Source organism: Dromaius novaehollandiae, chromosome 6 (assembly GCF_036370855.1).
Source record: "Dromaius novaehollandiae isolate bDroNov1 chromosome 6, bDroNov1.hap1, whole genome shotgun sequence".
Taxonomy (NCBI): domain Eukaryota; kingdom Metazoa; phylum Chordata; class Aves; order Casuariiformes; family Dromaiidae; genus Dromaius; species Dromaius novaehollandiae.
The window spans coordinates 35,349,886-35,376,284 of record NC_088103.1 but is presented as its reverse complement, the minus strand read 5'-3'; the positions used below and the strand labels follow the sequence as shown (position 1 = coordinate 35,376,284).

Sequence of the window (26,399 nt, the reverse complement as noted above, 5' to 3'; positions counted from 1 at the left end):
AGTGGCACAATGCTGTTTTCTCCCTGCTGAGAGCTGGGTGCATCATGCTGCTCAAAATTAAACTACCTTAGCCTTCATTTTTAATAATATGTGATGGCTGCCACGTTTCTTAAGACCCCGTATGCAAGTAGCTATCTCCTAAATTAGTCGCTTGGGTCCCTATGGGTTGAGCAAATTAGGTTTTTGTTTTAAGAAACTTGCACCCTCCTTGGACCAAAGAGGAGAAAGACACATCCTGGTCTGCGAGTAGCAGATGTGAATACAGTGCATAGCAGGGGGAATAGTAAGCAGTGCGGGTACTCTGCAGGTAGCTCTGCCTCTAAAGCAGAATTAAGGGATTACCTTAATATGTCAGATTGGTTTTTGTTGCTGAGTTGAGGACTTTAGCAACCAGTCTTTGAATATTGATTCCAGTTGCTCTCAAGAGCTGTGTTTATTACCTGTGCTGTGTTTACACAAGATCCTTTCTTCTAGGAAATGACCTAGCAGAGGATGCCATGTTTCCCCAGCACAAGAACTGCTTGAGGCTAGTCTCTTCATAAACGCTACATGGGTCAGAGGTGGGGAAGGAGGGAGAGTGAAGGGCGCTCTCCTCGCCTGCCCTTCCACACAGCTCAGCAGATGGTCTGTGCTGAGTGGGGAAGGTTAAGAAGGTTATTGCAGATGGGCTTTCAAAGGAGAGATCTCTGGAGGGATCAGACAGGATCAGATCTCTGGAGGGATCACATGGTGAAGGGCTGCATCATGCTGAGATAGAGGGGCTCTATTAAAACATCAGGGCAGCACAGAGTTTCCCTACTGCAGCCAGACCCTGAGCATCTGCTCTTCTGTTCCTTCGCAGGAGTTACCATCCCTGGTTGGAGACACTCACTAGGACCATGTAAACATTTTACCATCAACTTCTCTGCTTCAGTTTCCCTACAGAAAAGAGAGGAGGAGATGGGCACAGAGACAGCTAATTCATCTTTGCAGAAAGCATCTTCTAAGCATTATTTGCATAAATAAAACAGCCAATGTGACCAACAGAACAGATGGAATAGGATGGGGGGGGGCGGGGGGGGGGACAAAAAAAACCCACCACCACAACTCAGTCTTTTTCCTGCACTGCATTTAGACCTGTCTGATACAGGCACTTATCTGAAGAATTGTAACTTCCATTTCGAAAGCATGAAGAGCTATTCCAACTACCTGCTATCCAGGACTGCCAGGCTACAGGCTACAAAGGGAAATCATCACACTTGCATTGCAGACGACTAACAGAGGTGGCATCAGTGTGGCCCCATGTCTGCAGAGGGACAGTCCCCCACTTCCCCTACAACTCCAGAGCTGGCAACAGCATGAGGGCTCACACAAGCTGCCGGCTGGCAGTGCCGCCTGAGCTGCCACGATGCGCAGAACAAATGAGCCGGCAGCCACGTCTGCCATCGTCTGTGTCGCCAGCACCCGCCCTCCGCGTCTGCCATGTCGGCTCGGCAGCTTCCTAACAAAGGACAAAGAGAAACCTTTCCCTTGCTCCTGCCACATGTTCACCTTGCCGTCAATCCACAAACATTGATAGAAAGGATTATAGAGAACGCTACTAAAATAAAATGGATCTAGGATTCAAAACCAATTACTAAAGCATAATCTTGCTCAGATGGGCATGCTAAGAATAATTACTATCCACAAGATGAATGCTGGTTGAAGACACATTACAGAAGACTGCATAATTAAATACAGCAACCAATCCTCATTTATCTACCAAGCAGTTCACATTTAAAAGCTCACCTGCATGCATTTGGGTAAAACCACATGGGAGTTTTCACAGTAGTTGAAAGTTTAGGGAACAGGAAAAAAATAGATAAAAGATAGCAGGAACTATAAGCATTTTGTCACTTGTAAAAAGGAGGGGAAAACAAAATCCTGCTCTGGGCATTATTTGCCCTTTAAGATAGTATCATTTCTGAGAGAAGCAAAAGTATCTTTGATGACAGCTTATGCTTGGTCCAAATAAAGATTATTTCTAGGAAGGAACAAACTGATGTAGGAGCAAGAGGGGGCATGATGCCAGATGCATCTGGAGAAAACTGTTGGCTGCAGTGTCTGCAGAGAAAAACAGCAAAGGCAGCTACTGTCACCACACGCCAACAGCTCCCTCACTTCGCCCCGGTCTGCACTTATCCTCTCAGCCGAGAGTTGATGCTGAGCGTAGATATGCCAGAGCCGGTGATCAGGCCGGACACCTTAGGTCTTCTGCACCCAGCTGCTCCATTCCCAAGACGAAGCTGTGGAGACAACAGCCATTTCTTTCTCAACTGCTGCACAATCTGGAGGGAATCACAATGCCCAGCGTGGCCTGCAACCTGCCAGGCAGGCCACCAACGGTGCCAAGCACAGGAGACCTGCCAGCCCAGCTCCTGAAGCACAGCACCAAGGTCTCCCCTCGCCACATGCACCCCAGCTCTCCTGCTCCATGGCTGCTCTTTCAAAACCTTGCCAAATGGGGTTTCCACAGAAGCATTTTGTCCTGATTCAGGAGGACTGGCATGTTGTAGAGCAGGTGATCTGGAATCCAGAGAAGGAACTCCAGCAGCAAAACAAGATGCAGAAACCTACCTTTCTACTAACTGCAGTCCCAGACAATGACAGATCTTTCTATAGAAACTGTTGGTCTCCAAAGAGCAACAACTGCTCTCTGTAAGTCTCATTACCATTAGGCAAACATATATCCCATCTACAGTAGTCATTTTTCAGGTTTTTGAAAGATGTGAGTATCAATGTTTGGTTGGGAGACTATATTAGCATGAATCAAATGTTCCTGTGCAAAAAAAATGTACTGAGTGCCAATGAGAATATCTGAAAATCAATGTTCACTTTATTACCTGATTTCTATAAATACAATTAGTAGCTGAACAGGACAAATATCTACTCCATCCCATAAATGTAGTTTATATCTGCCTTTCTCCCTTAGTGGAAAAAGATGCTTTAAGATCTGGAGGCCAGATGTATTTCTGAGGATAATATTCTCTATACAGAAAACCAGGAATGGATAGATATAAAGGGAAAGATTTTCAAAGCCACCTACCTAATACGGACGTCCAGTTAAACTTAATGAGAGTTGGTCTTCAGCTTAAAAGTGCAGCTCTGACAATCTCAGTCAAAATGTCCTAAGATTTCCTAAACCTGTTTATCTCCTGAAACATCTTTCTTCTTAAAATCCATTTTGCCTTGTCTCTGAGAGATTCATTTTCTCAGCAGCACCTTCCCTCCAGCCATCCAATCTTGCTACAGAAAACGTTCCATGTGACCCCCCCAACCAACCGCACAACTTGAGCAATAAACACTGAATACCAAACATGCAAAAAGCTCATACTGTTGACAATCTGTGAAAGACTCGGAGGCTGTCCTGTGAAAACTGCCAATCAACGGAGTAAGAAAGTATGAACTCCTTGCAGACAATTAACTGAAAGAATAGAGTTTTAATGAAATACACGTGGGCTTCGGAAGCAGGGCAGTGGCTGTTTGGGGCTTTTTGCAAATGCCTTCAGCAAGTCTATATTTAAATCTGCATTAAGAAAAATACAGGTATGGGTAAACTTTGTCCGTAAGAGACCTATGATGCTTATACTAATAAAGAAGCACTTTCCACTTCTGCAGTACTCTGAATGCAATGACTTACATATTCCTTAAGCGAGTGAACATCACCATTGACCTGTTACCAATCAGAAAAGCACAGCAACTCCAGGTTTTATCCTGAGCTTTGCCCCTCACCTGAAAAGTCTCTCAATCTATACCAACTACAACAAGAGTCCAGGGCCAAGTCATTAAGAGCCTCTTTCCAGTGAGCATGCTTCACACTTGAATATCCAACACTAGTATATTGATACTGAAATGTGACGTACTCCATGCTAACGGAAGACTTCCAGGTTGCTGGAAAGTATCCATATCTCCCTCCTGGGAGATTTCAGAAGCACCTGTGCTGGGCTCTGAGCCTCTCTCTCCCATACAGGCCCACCTCTTATGCTAGCTAGGCAGATTCACAGGGTATTAAAGATTGATACACAGCTCAAATCTATTATAAGAGATGGGTGGTAAGAAAAGATGCATGTATGAAATATTTGTTTTCAATGGACAGAAAGGAAAATGCCTGCACAACTCAAGACTCCTTTTGACTTGCCTTCTTTCATAGATGACCTCCAGTAGAAGGTAGAGAGTAGACTTCACCTTTATAAAGAAATGCGCTCTCTTTATCTACAACAAAAAGCACTTGAAACCACCTCTACCCATGACATACTTCTTCTTGTTCTAGATTATCAGCATCTCAGCACAAACTAAGCTGAAAACATTGAAAGCAAGCTTCTATTAATTGAAAATTTCTATCACTCTGTTGTTTAACCAACAGCTTCTAAGTAGGAAAACATTAAGAACAGGTAGTGTTCCTATTTCATAAAATCCATCTACATATAGAGCTAGGAAACCTATAGCTGGACAAACAAATCTGAGTCAGATTTTAGCCATTAGGTTAGGAACCTCCAATGAAGCCAGCAGATTTACTCTCAATTTGCGGACCAAAAATCAGTTTTATCACATTTTATACTGAGGGACAAGAATTTGGGCAAAATTCACAAAACAAACACAAGTAATTAAGTGTTCCAGAAGTGTATTCACTGCAGGTAAGATTAAAATAACTAGGTATACGATTTGGTAAAGCAAGGACTGGTGTACAATATAATAATCAGCATTATGTGAAAGGTCTAAAGGTTCGATTCAATTCTGCTGAAGTCCGTCAGAAAACACTTGTTTAGTTCTTTATGATCAGATGCAAAAACTGTAACTAGAAAAAGGAAATCCTTAGCTGAATGTCAGTAAAATCCTCTAAATTAGAGAATCATCCATAGTCCTGGTTGGAAATTCTCCATCAAAATGTCAAGATGGACCAAAAAAAAAAAAAAAAAAAAAAAGAGGTATCACTTTTCCAGAGAGAAAAATCCAAGTTTGGGCCAGCTCTGGCGCTTCAGCCATGGAAATGGATCCCAAATTAAGTGACAAACCTCATTGCTCAAACACAGCAGAACCAAACAGGTCATATTAGATCCTTGTAGCAAAAAGAGAGCACAGACATGCAGGGAAGAGGTTACTATCTGTAAAGTAATTCATCAATCCAGTCCCTCACTTGGACCATCCCTTAGCATACAAACCAGACACACCAGCCCCAGAGCTCACTTCCACACCACAGCACTCAGCTACAGATTCCACACCACTATTTCTATTATCTCAACAAAACAAATGGAAAAGGCAGATATCCCAATTTGCACCATAAAAAGACTTGGATAGAAGAAAAGTCACGTTTGCAGAATGTAAACAGAGATTTCATAGCACTGGGTCCTCATTTTTATCACATCAGGTAGCTCTTCCTTTCCAAAGGAGTAACTAAAGGTTGTTAGACATGCTACAGCTTTGGGTTTACGACAGCAAACCATTTTTTTAAAAAAAACTATTTGCAACAAATGTTGCTAGGCAGTAAGAAAACCAATATAAACACTTGTAAATGCTCTACTGAGAGGCAGGAAGGAAGAAGGCAGCTAGTGCTGAAAGGATTAGATGAGGATTTGATTTTAAAACCCTATAAACAACAAGTATTTAATGGAAGAGAATCGGAGACCTTTTTTTCTCCTTAATGCATGTGAATCTACACCCAATAAAAATATAATCCGTTCCTTATTTTGTGCAGTGTGCATCATACCACCGCACCCAAAAAAGTATTGGAGAAGTAAATACAGTTGCAAAACTAAAATAAAATATCCTAGTCAGGGAAGAGAAATTAAAACATTTGTGCGAAGGGCAGAGAGTTGTTTTCAGATAACTAATAACATGAGGAAACATGGGCAATAGTTCCCAAATGCAGAGTCATTTTTTGTGCCAGAATGGACAGACGAGGTAGAAGCATGCCTTTTCAATGCAGTATTTCAGTCTCTGCTGTACAAAAGATGCTGAAGAGGTTTATTATCTCCTGCCTTCCCCCCACTTGTCTCACATCCCCAGCAAATGAAATCCTCTAACATGAATCTACTGTTCACTGTCTCCTACTTCAACCCAGAACCAAGAAATAAACCCATGGGGTTTGCACATTTTGATCTTGCTCCTCTTGATTCAAGACGGCTTTTTAAAGAAGAGGCAAACAAAGGAGGAGCTGGGCAACTCACCCAATTTTTTTGAGCACTATAGTGCCTTTAACCCTACATCTACCCTTATCGCTGCCAAGGTAGACACGGTCTTCATCTGCAGGGACCTTCTTATTGCAGTGTTCACGCAGTGCACTGAGGGTTTGGCCTTCAACACACTAAGCACCTTTACTCCTCGCTGGTGATGAGTTGAGTGCACTCACCACTATCTTCAGTTTGATAACAGCTCCTGAGAGATACACAGCCTGATGAAGAGGGCACCCAGTTCACAGGTTCGCCTACGTACTACAGAGGCAAGCACACACCACAGTGGTAACACCAAATGGGTGCACCTGCCCAGATGGGTGCAGGTGAGTCTTGGCTCCTCTCTTCACCCCTAGAGCTGACTGCACCTGAGGTACCTGCAAGATGGAAGCTAAATAAGCTATTTTACAGCAGCACTGAGCTGAAGTAACTACTCTCCTCTCCCCTCAGTAACCAGCTAGCTCTGAAAACACTCAGACTGCTCGAGTTTGCTGCACCCATCCAGGCAGATGTTGCCCAAAGTAAGACCAGCCACAAAACCTGTGGCAGAGTCAAAAGGAAAGAAAACCTTCTCAATCCTCCGTTCTGAGGAGGAAATCTCTTTGCTTTAGAAGATCCTTTAAAGATCAACAAAGGAGCTCAGAAAAAAAGAGATCCAGCTGAATGAGCCAACATTTTATTTCATTTCCCTCAATTTTATGCTCTCAGCTCTTTGTGCAAATAATTATAATGCCATGAAAGGGAAAGAAAACTGAGGAACAAAAGAGCTCCAAGGCTTGTTTTTCATCATCAAGGAATCATGGCTGCAGTTTGAAATTTCAGAGATGCTGAGGCTCTCAGATATGTAGCAAGCCAGCCTGTGTTTCAGCAAGCCTGAGATTTGGCCAATTCAGTCCAGAGTCCATTTGCTGCAGGGTCAAAAATGAATGGCAGTTGTAGCAGCAATGCAAACCAGATCACATAACTGAAAGACTGTAAGCATTAGTAAAGACTGTGTTTCCAGCAGACAAGCAATACTTACAACAGATGTGGACTCAATGTAGAAATTACTCAGTAAGATTCTCTGGCCTGCATTACACATGAGGGCAGACCAGATTATAATCATGACTTCTTTGCTGCCATCTATGAATCTGAAGAAGTGCAGAGCTGCACTTCTGTAAGAAGCACTGCCTTGAGACTTCCCTTCCCACATTATAAACAGGAACATAAGAATTTCCAGGACATTTGACTTGGTGTCACATGACAGGAAAAGAATCACCCTAATGAGAATCATTAAAGACTTGAAAAACTTGTTGCCTTATGAAAAACTTCTGATATTCAACTTATTTATCTTAAAGAGAAGGTTATAATCCAGATTAATCAGGGTATGAAAGTGACCACCTGTGGTGTGAGAATTAGAGGGCTTTTCAACCTAGTCAACAGAAATACAACAAGAGCCAAAACATGACAAATTGAGATAAGTTTGGGTAAGAAACAGGGTATTTGTTCTGTTTTGTATATAAACAGGAATGGCAATGGACCAAGGAAGATTGTACCAATGGTTGAGGTGAATTCTTTAACACTGCTAATTTTTCAGTCAAGACAGGACGCTTTCATAAGAGATCTGTTCTTGATCAATCAGATATTAATCTGGGGAACTTGTCTCTGCTTGGTATCTACGGCAAATGATTTTCTTCTGCTTCACCACTTTGCACAGTGTCTGAGCACAATCCTCTTTCAGTCTTTATAACATAGGAATTGTTTCAATTGGATCAGATCAATGAGTCAACAGTGATACAGTTGTTACTTCACAGCTCATCCACATAGCTGCTTCTAAATGAACTCCTTATTTAGGATTATCCAGAGTATAATCCAGCGCTCTCAAAAAAGTATCTGCTCCAAGGGAGACTGTAATGTCAAAAGACTCCTTCTCTGAACCATGGTATTATACCGCTCTGCTCATAATTAGTCACTTGCAATTGTTACTCTATTAAACGGGCTGGCTACCGAAAAGCAAAATAACATTCTGCTCTGGTCAACAAGGTCCTACAAGGACTCTGTTTTTAGCATGACCCCTCCTATCCCAGCTAGAGGTATAGCGGCTAGAAGAGCCTCTCAGCTTGTCATAGCCAGCTTTGAATATGAAGCCTGTTGTGCTGCTCTTTCTAGGGGATATCAGTAGGAGGCACTCCTAGGACCACAGAAATAGGGGTTAGAAAGAAAAAAAAAAAACTTGAATGTTCTCTCTCCTCCCCAAGGCAGGACCAATTTGAACAAGGCATCCATCTCAGAAGGCTGCCTAACCTCTTCTTAAAGTCTTCCAAAACACAGACTTCCCACCACCTTCCCAAGCAACCTATGCTCAGCTTTAAGGGTTTTTTTCCTAATGTCTGACCTGCCTCTGCACATTGCTGTAAATGACCCTGTAACTGGGAAATAGATCATTCTTTTTTTTTTCTTCTTTTGTTTATTAAATAAAATGGCTGTTCTGTATACTTACAGGACTACTGTAAGAACAAACCATCAAACTGATTTTTTCCTTAACTGATTCACCATGATCTGGCACCTCTTTACTAAAATTAGCTCCACTTACAGATGTTGCCATGGTATTTGTTGCCATAATAAGGCACACCTCGTAGGTATAAGATGATGTCCTTTGGCAGCAGATAAGGCATCATTTGTTATACAGAAGAACTCCAGTGCTACCTACCAGTTCACATTCCTGGTTCTTGCAGGGAGTCAGACCATATTTCTTCAAGAGTATCATCTCCAGCAGGACATCCTCCCCCACCCCGCGTTATGCAGTATTGGAGGCTGTGGTACAAAAAGCTCCATCTGAACACTGAAGCACAGTGTCTGCACCTGGAAGCCAGAGGTCTGCCTTAGCACCCAGCCTAAGTAGCATCTTTTACCAGCTTCTCTCGAGGCAAGGATTTCCACTGATCTGCCCCAAGGTTTGCTCATGGGAGTTTTGCATGCTAACTTCATTACTCTTACAAGGCCTGACCCAAAGTCTAGAAAAATGCCTGGAAATATTCTCACCCACTTTCTCAGAATCTGGATCCTACTTTAGTGATCTACAGCTAAATAACTTCTACATATTTTCTCTCTCCAAACTAAACAATCATTATTGTACATTGTACAGTGCACAAATTCTTCAGAACTCTTCTAATGATCTTCCTTCACCCTTCTCAGAAGCATTTTCAGCTCAAGGGAACCTTAGCCCTCCACTTTGTATCATCAATGGCAATGAATGAATGAGCACTAATCCTTAAATACAAATACATTCCGATTGTCATCCAAAGCTTGCAGTAATCAATGAGAAGAGTTCCTGACATGCAGGTACTCTAAAACAACCCTTGATTGAACACCTAAAAGGACACATACAAAACTATCTGCAACTCGCAAACAGATGAAGTGAAAAACTAATACCAAAACAGCCCTTTCTCATACTAGAACACTGTCTTGCTCATAGCTGGAATATCTGTATCCAACCCCAAGCCAGGCTGTGTAGAGTTTTACAGCAAAATTTATCAAGATCCAAGGAAAAGTTATGGGGCTGGATGGCTTGTGCTTGTGGCTTGGAATCAGATGCATGGGAAAGTAGTTTTTAAACAGAGCCATTTGCACCGGCCTAATTTTTTGTAAAAGATGGAGCTGAAGTTGGCCTTCTGGCATGTTTTTTTTCTTGTGCCTGCTCCCAAGACCCCTTGTAGACTTCTACCAAGAGCAAAGGCACAAGTTCAGAAATCAATGTCTTTCTGATTTCAGACAGCCCTGAAGCACATTCTTAGAGCTCTATTACACAGAATCAAAGAGGTTTTTAGGTAAGCATCCAGCCTGTAAGACCATCATCAGAATTTTTCTGGATCATCTACCCACCTTGAAGAGTTCAGGAGAATAAGAAGCAGAGAGAAAGATTAAAAATGCACTCCAACATAATCATAACGATACATTTTCCATCCTGAACAGATGGAGACACTAGGCCAAATCTCAAAGGAGAATTTAGTAGTGCAACTCACATTTTTCCTCACCCTTTCACTTACATAAGCTCCTTTAGTCTCACAGTATCCTGAACTAAATTTACTTTCCAACAGGTCATTGACAATATTCCCCTTCTGTCCTTACAAGTATATGCAATTCCCTCTGAACTTGCATGTAATGCAGATCATATCTTGAAAACTCGAAAGAAAGGAGCACAGCAGTGAAGCAACAAAGAGCAGAGAGCAACACGTGAGCCTCGATCATCTCCATTCCATGTTCTCATTCTCCAGACCGAGATTTGCTTGTCTTCTCAAGGGAGTCTCCTTCACACGCTGGACTGTAGCCACCATCAGGGCATTGCTTACAGCCACACATCGCTTACAGTGCACCTTCCTGACCAGGCACAAACAACAGATGGGTTTAGAAGAGATGTATGCGCTGCCCACACTCAAGATGGGAAGAGCAAAGGAAAGAAGGAAGAGCTGGCTAGAAAATCACAGCAATTCAGGGAAGCAATTAGGCCTACTCTTCCCTATGCCCTCTACTGCAGTGCAAACAGCAAAGGCTCCACCCAGCCAAGTTTTTGAGAGAGCACAAAGCACTCATATGACTTAGATTCATGAGACTAAGACAAGACCTTATACAACACCTCTAAAGGGAAATCCCATACCTCCCCATCTTGTTTGCAACTTCCTTATCTTTAGAACTACTGACCACATGAAGAAAAAGAAGAGCAAGGAAAAAAAATTCCACACACTGACACAGTCCTTCGGAAAGTTTGTAAGTCATCATGTTAATTAAAATTCAGCGAAGCCGTTTACCCCAAAGTCAGCCTTCTCCCTGAACTCCCTTATTGTTTTAAATGGCCAGGGGAGTCAGTGAATGCAATGGAAACACCTGGCCAATGAATTACAGCTGTGCAAAGTGACAGCCCTCAAGGCGAATAAGCTTCTTGCTAGGACCTATTTAAGCCTCTGTTTCAAGGTGAATCTACACCATCCAATTTCTCATTCAGATCCATCCATTGCAATCAGGTACACAAGACTGGTCCCTCCAAACATACGTTCCCAGCAGCCTGACCATTCTTGTGTTGTCAAATTCCCTCCCTCCCCTCACAAAGGCACCTTATGCTAACTTTAGAGCAGCACTTTCTGAGATCAATGATAATTGACTGATTAAGTATGCCTAATGCTGCCAGAATGTGAGCTGATTGTGTAATGGTGCTAATTAGTAACTGCCAGAGCTCATTCCAATTATTAACCTTTATGAATGTCATTTTTAAAGATAAGAGTTCCCAATACAGCCTACTGCAGTATTCGTAATGGTTTTTGTCACACAGGATGAGAGGGAACAAAGTGACCACTGAAGCTGAGATAAAGGGGGATCAAGAAAGAAGCCCTATGAACAAAAGATTTTACCTTTCCTTGCAAGCAATACAAAAACTTAACAATAGAAAGGTGAAGAAAAGCAGCATCTGGGCAGAAGAATTCAAGAATCCATTTTTCCACAACAACCGAACTACACAGCAATGCTACTGCCAAGCATCCCTCAAGAGCTTCCTAGCAGCACAAGTATAAAGGGAACTGCCTTATTTCCTCAGGGCGCATGCCTGGGAAGTGCCACATCCAGCAACGGTCAGGAAGCAGAGACAAAAGCAGAACAGGTTGCAGAGGCTGATGTATCGCATATCAAGGAAAAGCACGGTTCCCAGTGTCTGCACAGTCACACCTCTGGCTCTTCCGAGTTATACTATGTGACGGTGGACATTTCATGAGCTATAATGAACCACAGTCATTAGGGCAGGGGGCCCTCAGCTTGCTGGTAGAATCACACCCAGCAGAACAACTAAGCTAAGTCCACAGCCCACTCTTCTTCACCCTCTTGATATATATCTGTCCCCCAGACAAACCACAGGCACTGTCACTATAGAAAAGCTGTACTTCCAAAGTGGAGACATGGGATGCTTGTGTATCCCACCACACAACAGGGCCATGTCCTGTTACGTAGCCACACTTATGCTCACCACAATTAAAATGCACAGGACAAGACACAAACTTGTCATGTGATGTGACTAACAGTCCTCTGCCTCTCTGACAGGGTGGTGTTGGAGCAAACGACACTCCAAGCCCTCAGAGAGACCACATGGTCCACCACAGACTCCCCTGCCATGTACTCTTCCTAAAGGAAAAACAAAGCTTGTCTCACATTGTTTCCCATGCCTTGCACAGTAGAAAACATGCATATGTGGGAACAAAGCTAGATGTCCTGTGTTAACTCTGTATTCCTCCTAGACATCCCTTTTGCCTTTATTGGTTACAGATAATAGAACCAATGGGATTTTAATCTTCCATGGGATATTTATTCTCTGCTCTGCTAGAGACATACTGAATGATCTACCATGGTCCACTGCTTACTCTGTAGCTTTAACTACTCCATGGCAGTAAAACACCATCTCTGAAACCTTGCATTTTAACAGATGATCTTCCTGCCTTGGCTCTTCTCAGCCACACTTACTGCTATAAGTAACCCAAAGAAAGGACAAGCTCTCCCACACCATGACTTTACAGATACCTATGTTGGATACACTTCAAGGTCAACAGCTTTTCTGCGATCCCTGAAACCCATGGATGGATCATGGTCTGCTGGAGTCCTCAGGGCATCTGTGCACCACAGGCTGCTGTGCGGACTTGTATGATCCTCCTGTTCCCAAGCCAGTCTGTGGGGCATATCTCCTGTGTGCAGACCACTCTCCCCCACAGTGTTCCTGACTTTTGCTCTGAACTCGCTGCTATCCCCTCTTACAGGGCCAATAATCAACAGCAGCCAACAACTTCCTTCCTAAAGCAAAGCACTGTTTAATTACAATCTTTAACATTTCAGAGAAAGAGATGCAAGATGACAGACTCTACGTGCAATTCTCTTTCCTTGGGGCTGATTACTCCTTGTGACCTTCAGACCCCCATAAGACCTTCACCTGTGGTCCAGCGATGAACTGCTGTTCCCTTCTGCACACCTCTCTCCAGTTAGCTTTTGAACCTCCCAGGGCTTGTACAGACTGGTGCTGCCATATCCAATTCTGTGATTTAAAGATGGTACTAGTCCCAGATTATTGCTTGCCAGCCCCATTCTTCTGCATAGCATAGTGTATGAACTCGATCTCCAAGGTATGCGAGTCCATGCCAAGACCCTGGGCTGAGAAGTGGCACAGCTGAGCTGCAGACATCTACCTAGCCCTGCCAGCTCTGCTATGAAGTACTTTAACCTTGGCAATGGTTACAGATAACTAAAAACAGTCACATCTGAAATGTACCGGAACTCATTCATGAAAGCCCATAGTAGCCCTCACCCCCAGAAAAAACTACTACCTGATTTTGAGGTAAAGCCTGGAAGTGAAGTTTGCACTAACAGCCCAGCCACCTTCCTGTAGCCAGTTGCCTACTACCATCTTCCCACAGACCCTCTGAGCTAGCCCCCAGATTCAAACAGGAAAACTTAACAGCTCAGTTACAGGTATTATACCACATTCATAGGATTTATTACAGGGCAATATCCCTGAACTACTCCACAGCAGCACCACACTTGCACCTCTGACCAGACTTGCAGGATGCTGAAGGCTTGAGTCCTGCAGATAGCCTTTTGCTAGATTTATGCACCTGGGCAATAAACTTCAAGGATAACTGGATATGTGCAACTACTAATATTTACAGATGCAGTTCTCTAAAGTAACTGGCCATCAAAAACCCAGAAACAAGCCCTAATAATCTGGTTATAGAATGGTCACACTAACCTTTTACAATTTTTATACAGAGGCAGAAACTCTATATGTAAAAATGCACTAGGTTCCTATTATCTAGTAGTGTATAGGCACTTTTGTTTACTTCTTGGTCAGGCATACTGTAAAAGGATGGCTGCCAGATTTTACAGATGAAGAACATGTGGTAAGTAAATAAATCAAAGGCTACCTTCCAGGCTGGAGGAATGTAGCTGTTTGTAGATATTATTTGGAGAAGTGACCGTTTGATACTGAGCACTTATTAACTGCATTGGAAGCCTAATGAATGTACTGCAGAGATAATGAAAGAGAGACCAAACTGAAAGAAAGATGGAAGGATTTCTTGCAGGTTTCTTAACAATATTTCTCCATCCTTCAGATTATTTATAGCCATTATAAAATGGCAGTGCACTTGGGAGGAAAAAAAAAACACAACATAATAAAACACCAATATAAACAGACACAACCCATGTTAAAGTACTATATTCTACCTGCCACAGAACAAAGCATCAAAGATTTATATGACTTGGTGCCAAGCCTAATTGGAAGGAAAAGAAAAGTAGAGAGGAGGAGGGAGATGGGAAGAAGGAAAAAGAAGAGAACAGGTCACTCAGAGAAATAAATCATATAGCTTGATTTAGTCTAGGCATAGTGCAGACAAGGGAACTGTATGCCCCAGCAAGCCATGATGCGGCACCAACATGGGAGATGCCCAGCTGTGTCAGTGTGAGAACCTGCTGGTTCCTGAGCCAGCCCTGACTGCCTGGAAAGTAAATGGCAGCGCTTGTCTACGTCTAACACATTAGAGGTTAGGGGACTTCCTGAGCCACAGGTAATGTCTTAGCATATAATAATCCTTTATAGAATTTTTTTTTTCTTCTAGTAGCTTGTCTAGACTTCACTTGAACCCTGGTGAACTTCACCTACTACAACATCCTCCAGAAAGAAGATCTACGGATTAACTACATGTTGTCTGAAGAATCAAATTCTTTTACTTGTTCTGAACATTTGTATGATGTTCCTTCATTCTTGCATTAGTAAAGACCCTATCCACATCACAAGAAATTTTATAAATTTTTATCATATCCTTTCCCGGGCATCTCTTTCCAGTCTTTCCAAGTCCTACTAGATCTGATCTAGTATGAAAGTTATGTAATTTATTAGGAACAGTTTGATTTTGCAATTAATTGTTTGCATATTTATAAATGAATTTAATTTGTGGTCTTCATTAATACTGGCACATACCTGTGTTGAATGCATCCACTACTAACCTGTGCCAGTAAAACTCCCCTGCATGGTAAGAAGCGATCAGAAAAAGACATCAGTAAGGCCAAAACAAATTCATCTTTAAGTGTGGCTTCCTGCAAAAAGTTTTGCAGTTGGCATCCAAATCTAATTAGAATGTAAGATGAGATAACTCAACAAAAGAAGCAGCTCTCTAATGACAGCAATGGAATTACTGCTCCAAATGATAAAGAAGAGATGGAATAGCCAATTCCTGTTAACAGATGCAGCTCTGCTGATGCAGCAACAGTCACAACACTCTCGGGATCTGCAACAGCAGGTTCTTGGCTACAAACTCCCTCCTGAATGCTGCCTCACTACTTTTCTAAACAAGGAGGCAAAGTACTACAAACACACCTTAACTGCAATCCCTGACAAGATGGTTCAGATGGGTTGTGATGCTTCAAAAATACATTCACTTTTGGCAAAACTCCCTCTGGCCATCCCTGCCAACCCCCCAGGACTAAATGCTGGGGAACATGATCCAAGTCCACAATTTTCTTCTACAGAGACAGGATGTCTGTCTTCTTGAGGCGCTTATAATCAAAGAAGTCCATTAACAAGGACAGAAACACTTCATTAAATATACCATATATTAGCCATAAAAGCAGGGACAACTATATTGTTCCAGCTCTGTGAAACACGTGGTTTGGGGGGGTTGGTTTTTTTTTTCCCCACAACAAATTTCATTAATTAGCACTGAGATCCTTAGACCTGTATCAATACCAGAAGAATTTTAGAAGATTCAAAAAAAAATTTTTTTTAAGACAACATCTGGAAATCCTCAGAGTAAATATCTTTTTGACATTAAGTTCCCTACATTTCCCATTCCAACTTCTAGCTTTCTGGAATAGGAAGTCTAGTGATCTGGACAGGTTTAAGTCCCCACAGTAGGGACGATCAAAGCAGGTTGTGTGCCTCAAAGGACAGGCTGGGGAAATTACATCATGTCAAAAATACAGTTTTTTGTTTTTTTAAACTACAGTTTCACGTTTTCCTTTTAGTTTACTATAGAATAAAATGATAGCTTTACAAAAAAAATGTAATAGCATCCAAGATAGCCACCAATTGGGCAATGGATGGAGAATTTCTGCAGTGTGGAAGACTCAGATCTCTGGGTTGAATAAGACAGCCACAGTAGGTCAGAAGAAAAATCTGTACTGCCCACTTACCTTTCTCCAAAAGGAGAAACAAAGAGTATTCCAGGTAAAGTATAAGGAAGGAAGTGGAGATAGTACGATTCTTCCCACAGCCTCTCCTCCAGTTCTCCTGATTTAGAGAACTCCAAATGCCTAAAAGAACTGTGGCATATCAATCATGTCTCCAGTGTAAACTCAATTATTCCATAGGAACACCTAAAGTACAAATAGCTCTTTGCTGAAGAACAGATAATGCAGAATGTATGATGCTTCTGCAGCACTGATCCAAAATCTGTAGATAGGTCTGCTCCTTCAGTGCCACATCTTAAAATAATTACTGTGAGCCAGAGGATACAGTCACACTATCAGGTTTAACAGCCACCAGCAAAAATATCCTCCATTAATTCATTCAATCTCCTTCTGAAATCCATTTACTCTTTATTTTTTCTGCTTCACAACATCCTGTAGAAATGAGTTACACAATTTAATTACTTGAGGAATAAAAAAGCACTTCCCTTTACGCTTATTCAGAGCAAGGGCTTGAACTTGGATCTTCCCCACACATGATTAGTATCAGTCTCTCCCTGGAGATTCTTGGTCTCTCCTGTTGCAGCTTTTTTGCTCAGAATATATAATTCAGCAATTATCAAGGAGAGAGGAAAAGAGAGATGGTGGCTGGTTGGGGCTTCTACCTGAAATGTGGAAAATGGAAGCAAAACAATGCTCACTTCTGCCCTCTCTCCATTTTATCTGAAATTTCACCTTTGCCCTAAGAATATTCCCTCAAAAAGTTTGGAATTTGATTGATTGCATTTTCATCTTGCCCCCTCTAATTCCATCTAGAGAAAAGAATTTTAACGAAAAATTCCCAGACATATTTACTAATAGGAAGATCTCAATAAACCCAGTAATCTATGAGGTCAAAACTGTTGTACAACAAAATGACCTTTCTAGACCTGTTTAGCATACACATTCCTTACACAAATGTATCTGCAACATCCATCATCAGACCAGCTCTACCACAGCTGCATGTCTGGAGGCTGACAACTACAGCAAAACAGCCATGCTTTCAAGCTGTTAAAGATCTGTGGACAAAGCACAGTGTGTTGCACACACTGAGGAATGAGTTACACGCACATGTAAATGTGAACCTCTATACTGCCACCATGCAGCAACACACTATACCCTCACCATATTGAGATTCTGGTGCAGAACATACCCAAAACCAAGACGTAGCTATGTCTTCAGAGGATCACAGATATGAAAAAAGCACGCTGAATATGGGCAAAAGTTTTTAATTAACAGCCTAGCTGAAACACCACTACGATCTGCAGTTTTGTTTTTATTAATTCTCTCTGATTCAGCAGGAATTCCACCAAGGAATAGGGATGAGCAGATGCAGGGGGAAGCACATTAATAAATCATAAGTGTCATTAAAATTTGTAAACTAATATCTTCTGGGAAGTCTTGGCAATTAGTCTCAGAGCTTTCTTGGCAAACAAAAAATTAATAAATCCAAAAGGTCCCAAGTTTGATGAAATCCCCGCCCCCACAGAAAGGTCATTGATGGAGCAATTAAGAGACACAACAAACAGACCAGCCAGAAGGCTGGTTCATGAAAGACAAATGAGCTCCATGGAACAAGATGACTAAGGCATCTTAATAAACAGAGGTAGGATTCAGATCCACACACCACGCCAAGACATGTAGGAAGGCTTTATAACTTGCATTCACTGCACTACTTCTGTTTGTGTGACTCTGCATTGCGCCCTTGTGCCCCTCCACCCCAAGACAGCATTAACTTTTTTGCTTGATAAATTAAGGGACCACCAGAAAGCAGAGGTGTGAGCCTGATTATTCCCTTGTGGAAAAAATCCTACAGAATGTAACAGGAATAGGGAAGCAACAGAAAGGAAACAGATGAAAATTCTCTCCAGAAGTCAATTGAACACTTTCAGAATGAAATAAAAAAAGAACTTCTCTTATTACCATGGCTGTATTTACCTAACTCTAAAATATAACCCTGAACTTAGGATAAGCCTATCAATTTTCAGGGTTGGTTCTCAAAATAAATGTTTAAATCAGCCTTAACTCATGTTATTCATTTTTGCAATGACAGCATCTCCTGCAGTTCTGAACTGCAAAGGATGTACACTCTGGACACCACCTGGGGCAGTCTCGGAGGGCTAAACATACGGTTCCCACTTTTTAAATCTTTTCTCCCCTCTACCCTTTTTTTTCCCCATTCCTATGAAACTTCACATCCAGCCTCATATCCCAGATAAATCAAAACAATCCCTATGTACATTTCCTGAAGTCCATAATAAAAGATTTGTCTTTATTCCCTTGACAGTCACATCTCAAAGGATAATGAATCATCTCAAACCAGAAAAGCATTTTGAATCAGTTTGGAATACATTACTTCAGATCGCTTCACGTGTGCACAGGGATAGGAAGGTGAATGGTTATCACCATCTGATAACTGGCAACTTGTAACCCTCCTGTCACAGATACCCCCCAAACCAGCAGACACAAGGAAGCTAAGCCACTCCTTCATTGCTTTTAATAGTTATGAAAAGAACACAAAAAAGCTATTTTATGTCTAACCTTTTATGAAAGTTTAGCATCCCCACAGGATCCCTAACACAGTGCCCTTTATCCACTAATTCTCCTCCTGGCTATACTCTTGCCACCTGTCTGGCTTTCTCTCCTGCTCCTCTTTCTTAACAAGGACCCGCTTTCTGATGCCTGCTGCAACACATGCACAGGTGGACAAACACAGATGTCAGGAGTCCCTGCCAAACCTGATATGTCAGCTTGAGCAAGAGAACAAGACCTGTTTCTCCAAAACAAGCAGGCATTTGGCCATGAGAGCGAAAAAGAAATTTTCACTTGGCTCAAGACTGCTCCATTTTCTATTCTCCACAGGTAGTGACTACACAGCTCTTCAGGCCAAGGAATTTCTCTTTATTAAATGACCACGATCTTCACCTGGCAGCAGCTAGCTCAGGAATGGGCCAACGTACAGCTGCTGTGCATCTTCCAAACAGTTCAAGCATAGCTCCCATGCCAAGATGACATCCCCTGACTGACAGCCAGGCTGCATTGAGCCGGGGTAACCTGAATCACCCACTGTGGGAAGGAGGCAAGTCAGCAAAAGTACTTCAGGCTAAAATCTGGATTACTCCAAGATGCTGCTGAATGCCCACCCCAGGCCCATCTCAGGGTGCTGGGAGCCCTGGGGAAGCCCTGTCATCTCTTTGGCCGCCTGCTGCATTTCCCAGCAAACACAGTCTGCACCTAGTGGCTCCTATGGCCAGAAAAAACAGCCATCGCTGAGCTAGGCTATTTGTAGGTTCTAACAAACAACAGCAACCACACTTTTGGGCGTCCTGGTTTTCAAATCCAAGAAAAGTCAGGAATATGCCTGCACACCCCGCTGGCTCCTTCCCTCTGTCCACGGATGGCTTACTGCAGGTATGATTAAATCCTTCTTTTCATCAGTAGAGGAATTCTGCACTTTGCACTGTTGCTATAAAATGCCAAATAATATAGTAATGGGAAGCATCATTACTTCAAAAAACAGCTCAAATAATTTTATGCCTGAATATAGTCCTTCAGAAAATAATATACAAAATACATTTTATCAGCGTAATAGTGAAAAACAATACATATAAGAAAACTTGACAGTACTGCAGGGGGGTGTCATCTGGTCATGGTGGCTGTCTGGAGACTGCTTTTCAATACAGCAAGTTCTAGTGAAACCACAATGCTCTATTTCAAAATATGGGCAGAGCCTGACTGGTACCAAGTGTGAGGCAGCGTTCAGACTTGGAGTCATCATTCTCAACACCACAGTCTAAATACTGCATTGCCACTAGGGCAGAACCAGGCTTTTAATGAAGCTATGGCTTTGCTGAGACCATTTTTCAGGTTTGCTTGCGTTGCAGAGGAAGATATGGAAGTTTGAGTCATGCAAGCAGTTTCCTGATCCTTGCCTCACCTATCTTGGAGGCAGATAAACTTGGAAAAGGGAGACTAGGCCCCATCTCCCAAAAGTGAGCCATTCACATGGCATTTCACACTGCATTCACCATTTCACACATTCAGAGCAGACCTACCTGAAGTCACCTCCCTCTGTAACCCATGAACATAGGGCACAGAAATCAGCATGAGCAATGAAACTTTGCAAAAGAATCAAATACTAGAGGTACACTGAAAGATGCTGATGGTCTCCAGAGGCAATGTAGGAGGCTTAGAGACAAGGATAGGGGAAGAAATACCATAAAGCCCTCTGGTAGTTTGAACAGAACCAAATGAAAGAACAGTGCAAGCCATAAGGAAGTTTACAACTAAGCTGAGAGGTTTTACTCCTCTCATTTCCAAGCTATGAGTTGTAGCTGGCCTGTTCTACAGTTGCCTCTGTTAAAAAGCTGAAAGCTTTTTGTAACTCAACCCAGAGGGTAAGAAGACAGACAGACCTCTTCAGGCACAGTGGTCACAAGGGTAAAAAGGCTTGGGGACTTTTTACCACAGCCATGGAAACATGATTTTTTTTTTTTTTTTTTTTTGGGGGGGGGGGGGGTAAATAAACAAGAATGAATATATGGAAGAATTCCTCCAGTAACATTTTAGCCTCTTAAGCAGCAAGAGCCAGGCAAGGTTTTGAGTATGGGTTAACGCATGGGCCGACATGATGTAACATTAAATAATTTAGTCAGGACCACAGGCAGAGGAGAGGAACTCCAGGGGACCCATCAAAGGTGCGTAAAATGGCAGTAAGGACTCAGAGCTGACACATGCAAGAGCTTGCACTTTGGAAGAAAATCTGAAGTGCTCCCCACTGCCTAATTAGCTGATGTGTTGCAGTTGTGGCTATCACATTGATCATAAATACCTTCCTGTTAACTTGTGCTTCTCCTGTCTGTTGTATCATCCTGTTGTCTCTTTGTCTTAGTTCAAGATTGAAAGCTCCCTCGGGATGGAGGTTGTCTTTTCATCTACCACAATCCAAATAGTTATAATCATTGCTGGATACTAAATAAGGTGACAGTTGAGAAAAATTTCATTCCGTTTTTCTTAGCAGAAACAACTTCTCAGCCCACACTGACTAAAAACAGTTGAAAACATTTTAAAAACTTAAAATATTATAATGGCAGCTTCAAATACTTATCCCAGAATGTCACGTTAACAGAACCCTGCCTCAAAACTGTACACCTTAAATAGGAGATAGGATTAGCAGCAGGCAAGAAAATATGTACATGGATCACTCTTTGCTTGCAAACCCTGGGAGGTCTAGAAGGGCCACAGAATAAGAAACAGAGCTCAGGAGATTCCTCCTGTTTTTCTATGCTCACAACACGACAAGGAAACAACCAGATAGCAGTAAGACTAACAAATGAATTTCTTTCTGCCCAGCATATAACCTACAGAACTCCCCATACATTATATACAAATGTAACATCTGAAATCAAAACTCACTTACCACGATTTCTGTGTTCACACCTGGAAATGCTGTGAACACGCACATTTAAAGAAATAAACCATTGAACAGATCTCCCCTTCTCTCTTCCACAGAAAAAGGCAAAAAATGCTTCACTCTTCGTTATGAATGGTGCCTTTTGGCACTGTATTTCACATATCTAACTCTCCCATTCTCCCCTGTCAGACAGATTCCTATTTGGACCACAATTCCCATGAAGTGGCAGGGTCCCTGCTCTTGATGAAGGGAGTTCAAATTTCATGATGCATCACCGTTGTGCAATTACAGTTCATCGTGCAAGATGACCCCTGACTTGAAGAGGGTTTGGGAATCTGAGCTTCTCCAACAGCACTTTAAAATCAAAACCATTCAGGTTAACTGATAAGGGGAAGGAGTATTTTCCTTTTGTTGATGGAGAAAGTATACATCCAAGTCTCAATCCAATTTTTAATTAAAAGCAGTCAGAATTTCAGCTAGGATTTTCAGCAGTTACCCCATTAGATATTTCACTAGGCAATGAGAATTGATGAAGGTTTTGCATGCCTGAAAAGCTTATCTAATTTTTCTAGATATATTTGCTGATATATGAAAAGACCTCTTCCCCCAAAATTTTGATGTCTTATACCATGACAGGTACAACAACAATAAGATACGTGCTTTCACTGGAGAAAAACAATCTCCTCTGCTCGGCTGGTGAGAGAAACAAAAATACAAACCACAGCTGACAGAAATCTCTTATGACCAAAAAGAGAAGCAATACTCAGAAGGGTGTGTTGCAGGGGTTGTTTGGTTGCTTTTTTTTTTTTTTTTTTTTTTTTTGAAGCTGGTTGGTACCAATAACAACAGATGCTTTTTCTGTGAATTTTTCAACCTCAGAAACCTGAATTTACTTATTAGAGCAATGTCTGTGTTCTTGTATTCAAATGCTGAGTAGCATTTCCTCTGTTTAAACTTGTATCAGCCTGAGAGAGGAGCAGCTTGCAGTATAACTGTTAATTCTCCTCTCTCCCTCTTTTGCTCTTCTTCCCTTTTTTAATTACATTCAGAATGTTTTCTTATTGATTTACTTGTCTTTGTATTTAGACGCAGGGATTAGAAATTTTTCTCATATTGCAACTCAGTTTTCCATTAAAAGCAGCCTCTCATGCTATAGCCCAAGGGAACCAAGCAGAATCTTTTGATGCATGAAGTAGGCAGAGACAAGATGATAACTGGAGATTGCACTGCACCCTGCTCTGTCCTAGCATCCTTTGAAGCGCTGGCGTGTGATTGCTCTCTGCCACATAAGCCACTCCTCTCTTGTGGAAGCACCTGTGTTTGCCAAGGCTTCAGAAAAGACATCACACAGATGGCACTATTGCTCATATAAGCAGAACTCTTGGTTAGCAGAAGGAATGTGTGTTAGTCCCAGAAAAGACAAAGGAAAACAAAAAACGCCTGGAAATATCTGGACTGTCTTTTGATGATTACTCGATAGTTGTATTCAATTTGTGACCTGCCAGCTTCTAGGGCTCAAGGATGACTTTGAAGGAGTTTGCAAAAAGTAACTAAGGAAAGCAAGGCTATTGCCAGAAGGCTTAAATTCACTTTGCAAAGACAGATCCTCATTTTGAAAATTTCAGGGGCTCAAAAATTAAAAGAAAATATTGAAAAGTATTCATTTAAATAATGCAGAGATTCAGATGCCTTGATGTGCAAATGAAACATAAAATCCTGAGAAAAGGAGTCAATTCCTCTTGACTTATTGCTTCCACTTTATCTATTTGCATTTCTACAACACCCTGTCCAAAGGAACTGAAAATTATTCTTTAATACTCCACATTCCCCTCTAAACCACATCATTGTTTAAGCCTGAATTTTCCAGGTAGGAAACGCTAAGGTTTAAAGCCCAGCAGCCCTACCTGCTGGCTCTTACTTGAGCATCTGTAGTTGACTCCTTTCCTCCAAGACCTTGGAAGAGAAGCCAGGAGTTCTGACTTCTCAGCCTGTCTGATCCTCAGGACCCCACGTTTGCCCCTGTTTCACTACAGGAGAGCACTGTCCAGGAACAGACTGAAATGCATTCATGAGTTGGCACGTTTCCCCAGATGAACAAGAAATGAACATGAGATGCATTCAGTTGTACTGACCATGAACTGCGTCTTTGTCACTCTGGGAAGACTCCAAAAGGGATGCTGCTGCTACCTTTGAGCAGAGCTCAGGTGCTGCTGTGATCTCAGTATTAGGATAGGATTTGCCTGCTTGTTACGATATTTATGCAGAGCAGGTTGCTCGGCAATTATATTTAAAGTACAATCACAGTGCCATTTGTACTTGTTAGGTAAAGAGGCAAAAGTTTTTAAGGCTTAAATACCTTGAAAAGTACCAGGTAAGTGGCAATGACTGTGCTCTCTCTTATTAGCTGCATGGTTATTTATACTTTTGCACATTACCATGGTACGGTGCAATTAGGCTTTGGAGTTACTGTGCAAATTGAGAAGTTTCAAGAGCTCTTCTCAACAATTAACCCTTAATGCATTAACTGGCTCTTGTTGCCTGGGAAATAACCACACAGTGCACTCTCAAAGTCTCCTCCAAACAGGGGCTTTTAAATTAACTCAGAACATAAACCATCTGCCAAGAAGCGGCTCACATCCAGAGCTATGGTTACAATGCATTGACACCTTCACCAATTACTCCTGCTGCAGATTGAGCAATAAGCATAGTACACCAGGTACAACATCTGACATAAAGCGCTGCTCCGGCCTTTTATTTTTTAGCTGGGTCCTTCCCCGAGCCAAGACACTCCCATGCCAGACTAGGGACACGGCAAGGACATGACAACATCGGAGCCTACTTGTATCAGAGAAGACACCAAGCACCTCACTGTGGTACCTCTCATCGTTTGGTGGCTAAGGACCTCACAGCCCCCATCAATGTGGATCCACTGCCAAGACAGCCACCTCAGCTCACAGGGCTGAGGAATGCAGCTTGCATAACACAGCTGACTTTGCACGGACATGGACTAGCAAACACAGTACAGTGCCTGGTACAGGCTGTGCTCTAGGCAGCAGCAAAGATCAAGCGAGGAGTCAGCATTTCCTAACTAATTCCTAGGGGACATCAGCACGCGCCAGTATTTAAGTGCCACAGAAGAGATCACCTAGACATTCCTGCACTAAAAAGCCCAGTTTCTTACCAATGCTGCAGCTGTGGTACCATTTGTTGCCTACTGAGGGACCAGACAGCAAATGTTTCCAGCCATCTTCACTACAGACTGTACAGGTAGAGCCCCCAGCTAAGATCATACCGCACACTGTATCACATACACAGACTTGGACACTGTTCAATTTACTACCTGTGGAGACCGTCGTCATTGCCAGCCTCATGGCAGAGGCTCAGAGGAATGAATGGACTTATTTGAGGACACTCAAAGGTGAAAGAGAAAAAAACCAAGTTCCTCTACATGCCAGGCTGACACCTTACACCAAGCAAGCCTTTCCTTTGCAGACCTGCTTCATTAACGAATGTATTCTTAATCACATGCCCTTCTTCCAAAATCAACTCCCCGGTTTATCTCAGATTCCCTCCCAGCTCCTCTCTAATCAACTCGCTCAGTTATTCCTTTGCTCACCCTCCAGTTTTATGCAAGGTACAGTGCACCCCTCCATGCCAGTTGCTGTGATTTCTACAATCCACTTACCTCCACAGTGAGCTCTCCGTAACACTCCCCAAGTTGAAGTCGTAGAGCTTTGTCAGAATGAGAATCACCTGGGGGGAAGGGAGGGAGGAAGAGAAAGAGGAAAGAAAGAGAGAAAAGTTTTCCTTTAGACTGTATAACAATACACAAGGCATCTGAAATCACCCAAAGGAGAGCTTAGTATTTATCCATCAAAGTTAGGATATTATAGGATCAAGTAGGTAAAAACAACAAAAAAAATTAGCTTAACGCATCATGTAACTAGTAACATTTATTTTAATCCTTGGGATGTTTTGCATTTGAAATAAAACATGCCAACAGGAATTAATTGAACATTGTGAGCTGCCTACTCTCCATCTATGGTTATTTAAGGTTAGGGATAAAACTAGATGTGCCCTTGTTAACTGAACTGTCCAGCCAGAAACTGCACTTGACTTTCCCCCGCGCTGTTTCCCAAGGTGCTAATAGTGAAACTTCTGAGCCTCCATGGAAAGAAACAGAGAGTTCATCTACGAGGATCCCCACCCAGCAAAACAGTCCCTTTTTCCTGTGACAAGTTTTATTGTTCTCTGCCTGGTGTCTCTGATCTCCAGAAGCGTGAGAATATGGCTTCCACATACTACCACCTTTCCATGGTGCTAAGAAAGAGGGACACGGAGTACGGCATTCAGCTTTGACTCTGAGCACGACAAAACATCAGCTCTACCATCAGCACTCAAGGACAGCAAGAGCCTTCAAAGACCCACTAACTTTTTGGCAAGCCATGAAAACTCCTGAATCAGGTCCTTGCAAAACTGAGGTGGGAGGAGAGGGGAGGTAAAAGTTACCTGGGGGATCACAGAGAAATGTAATTTCCCTCTAAGCAACCTTGCTGTTCTGACTTGAGCTTTTTGCT

General features: G+C 42.3%; 1 protein-coding gene across 1 annotated transcript in view; it reads right to left on the bottom strand.

Annotated features, from left to right (window-relative positions):
• The window catches only part of SORCS3 (sortilin related VPS10 domain containing receptor 3), a 321,068-nt gene that overhangs the window by 188,075 nt on the left and 106,594 nt on the right, over nt 1-26,399 (bottom strand). The window contains exon 2 of the mRNA XM_026117524.2: nt 25,508-25,575. Within this exon, the coding sequence (XP_025973309.2) occupies nt 25,508-25,575 (68 nt within the window). The remainder of the gene's footprint in view (nt 1-25,507; nt 25,576-26,399) is intronic.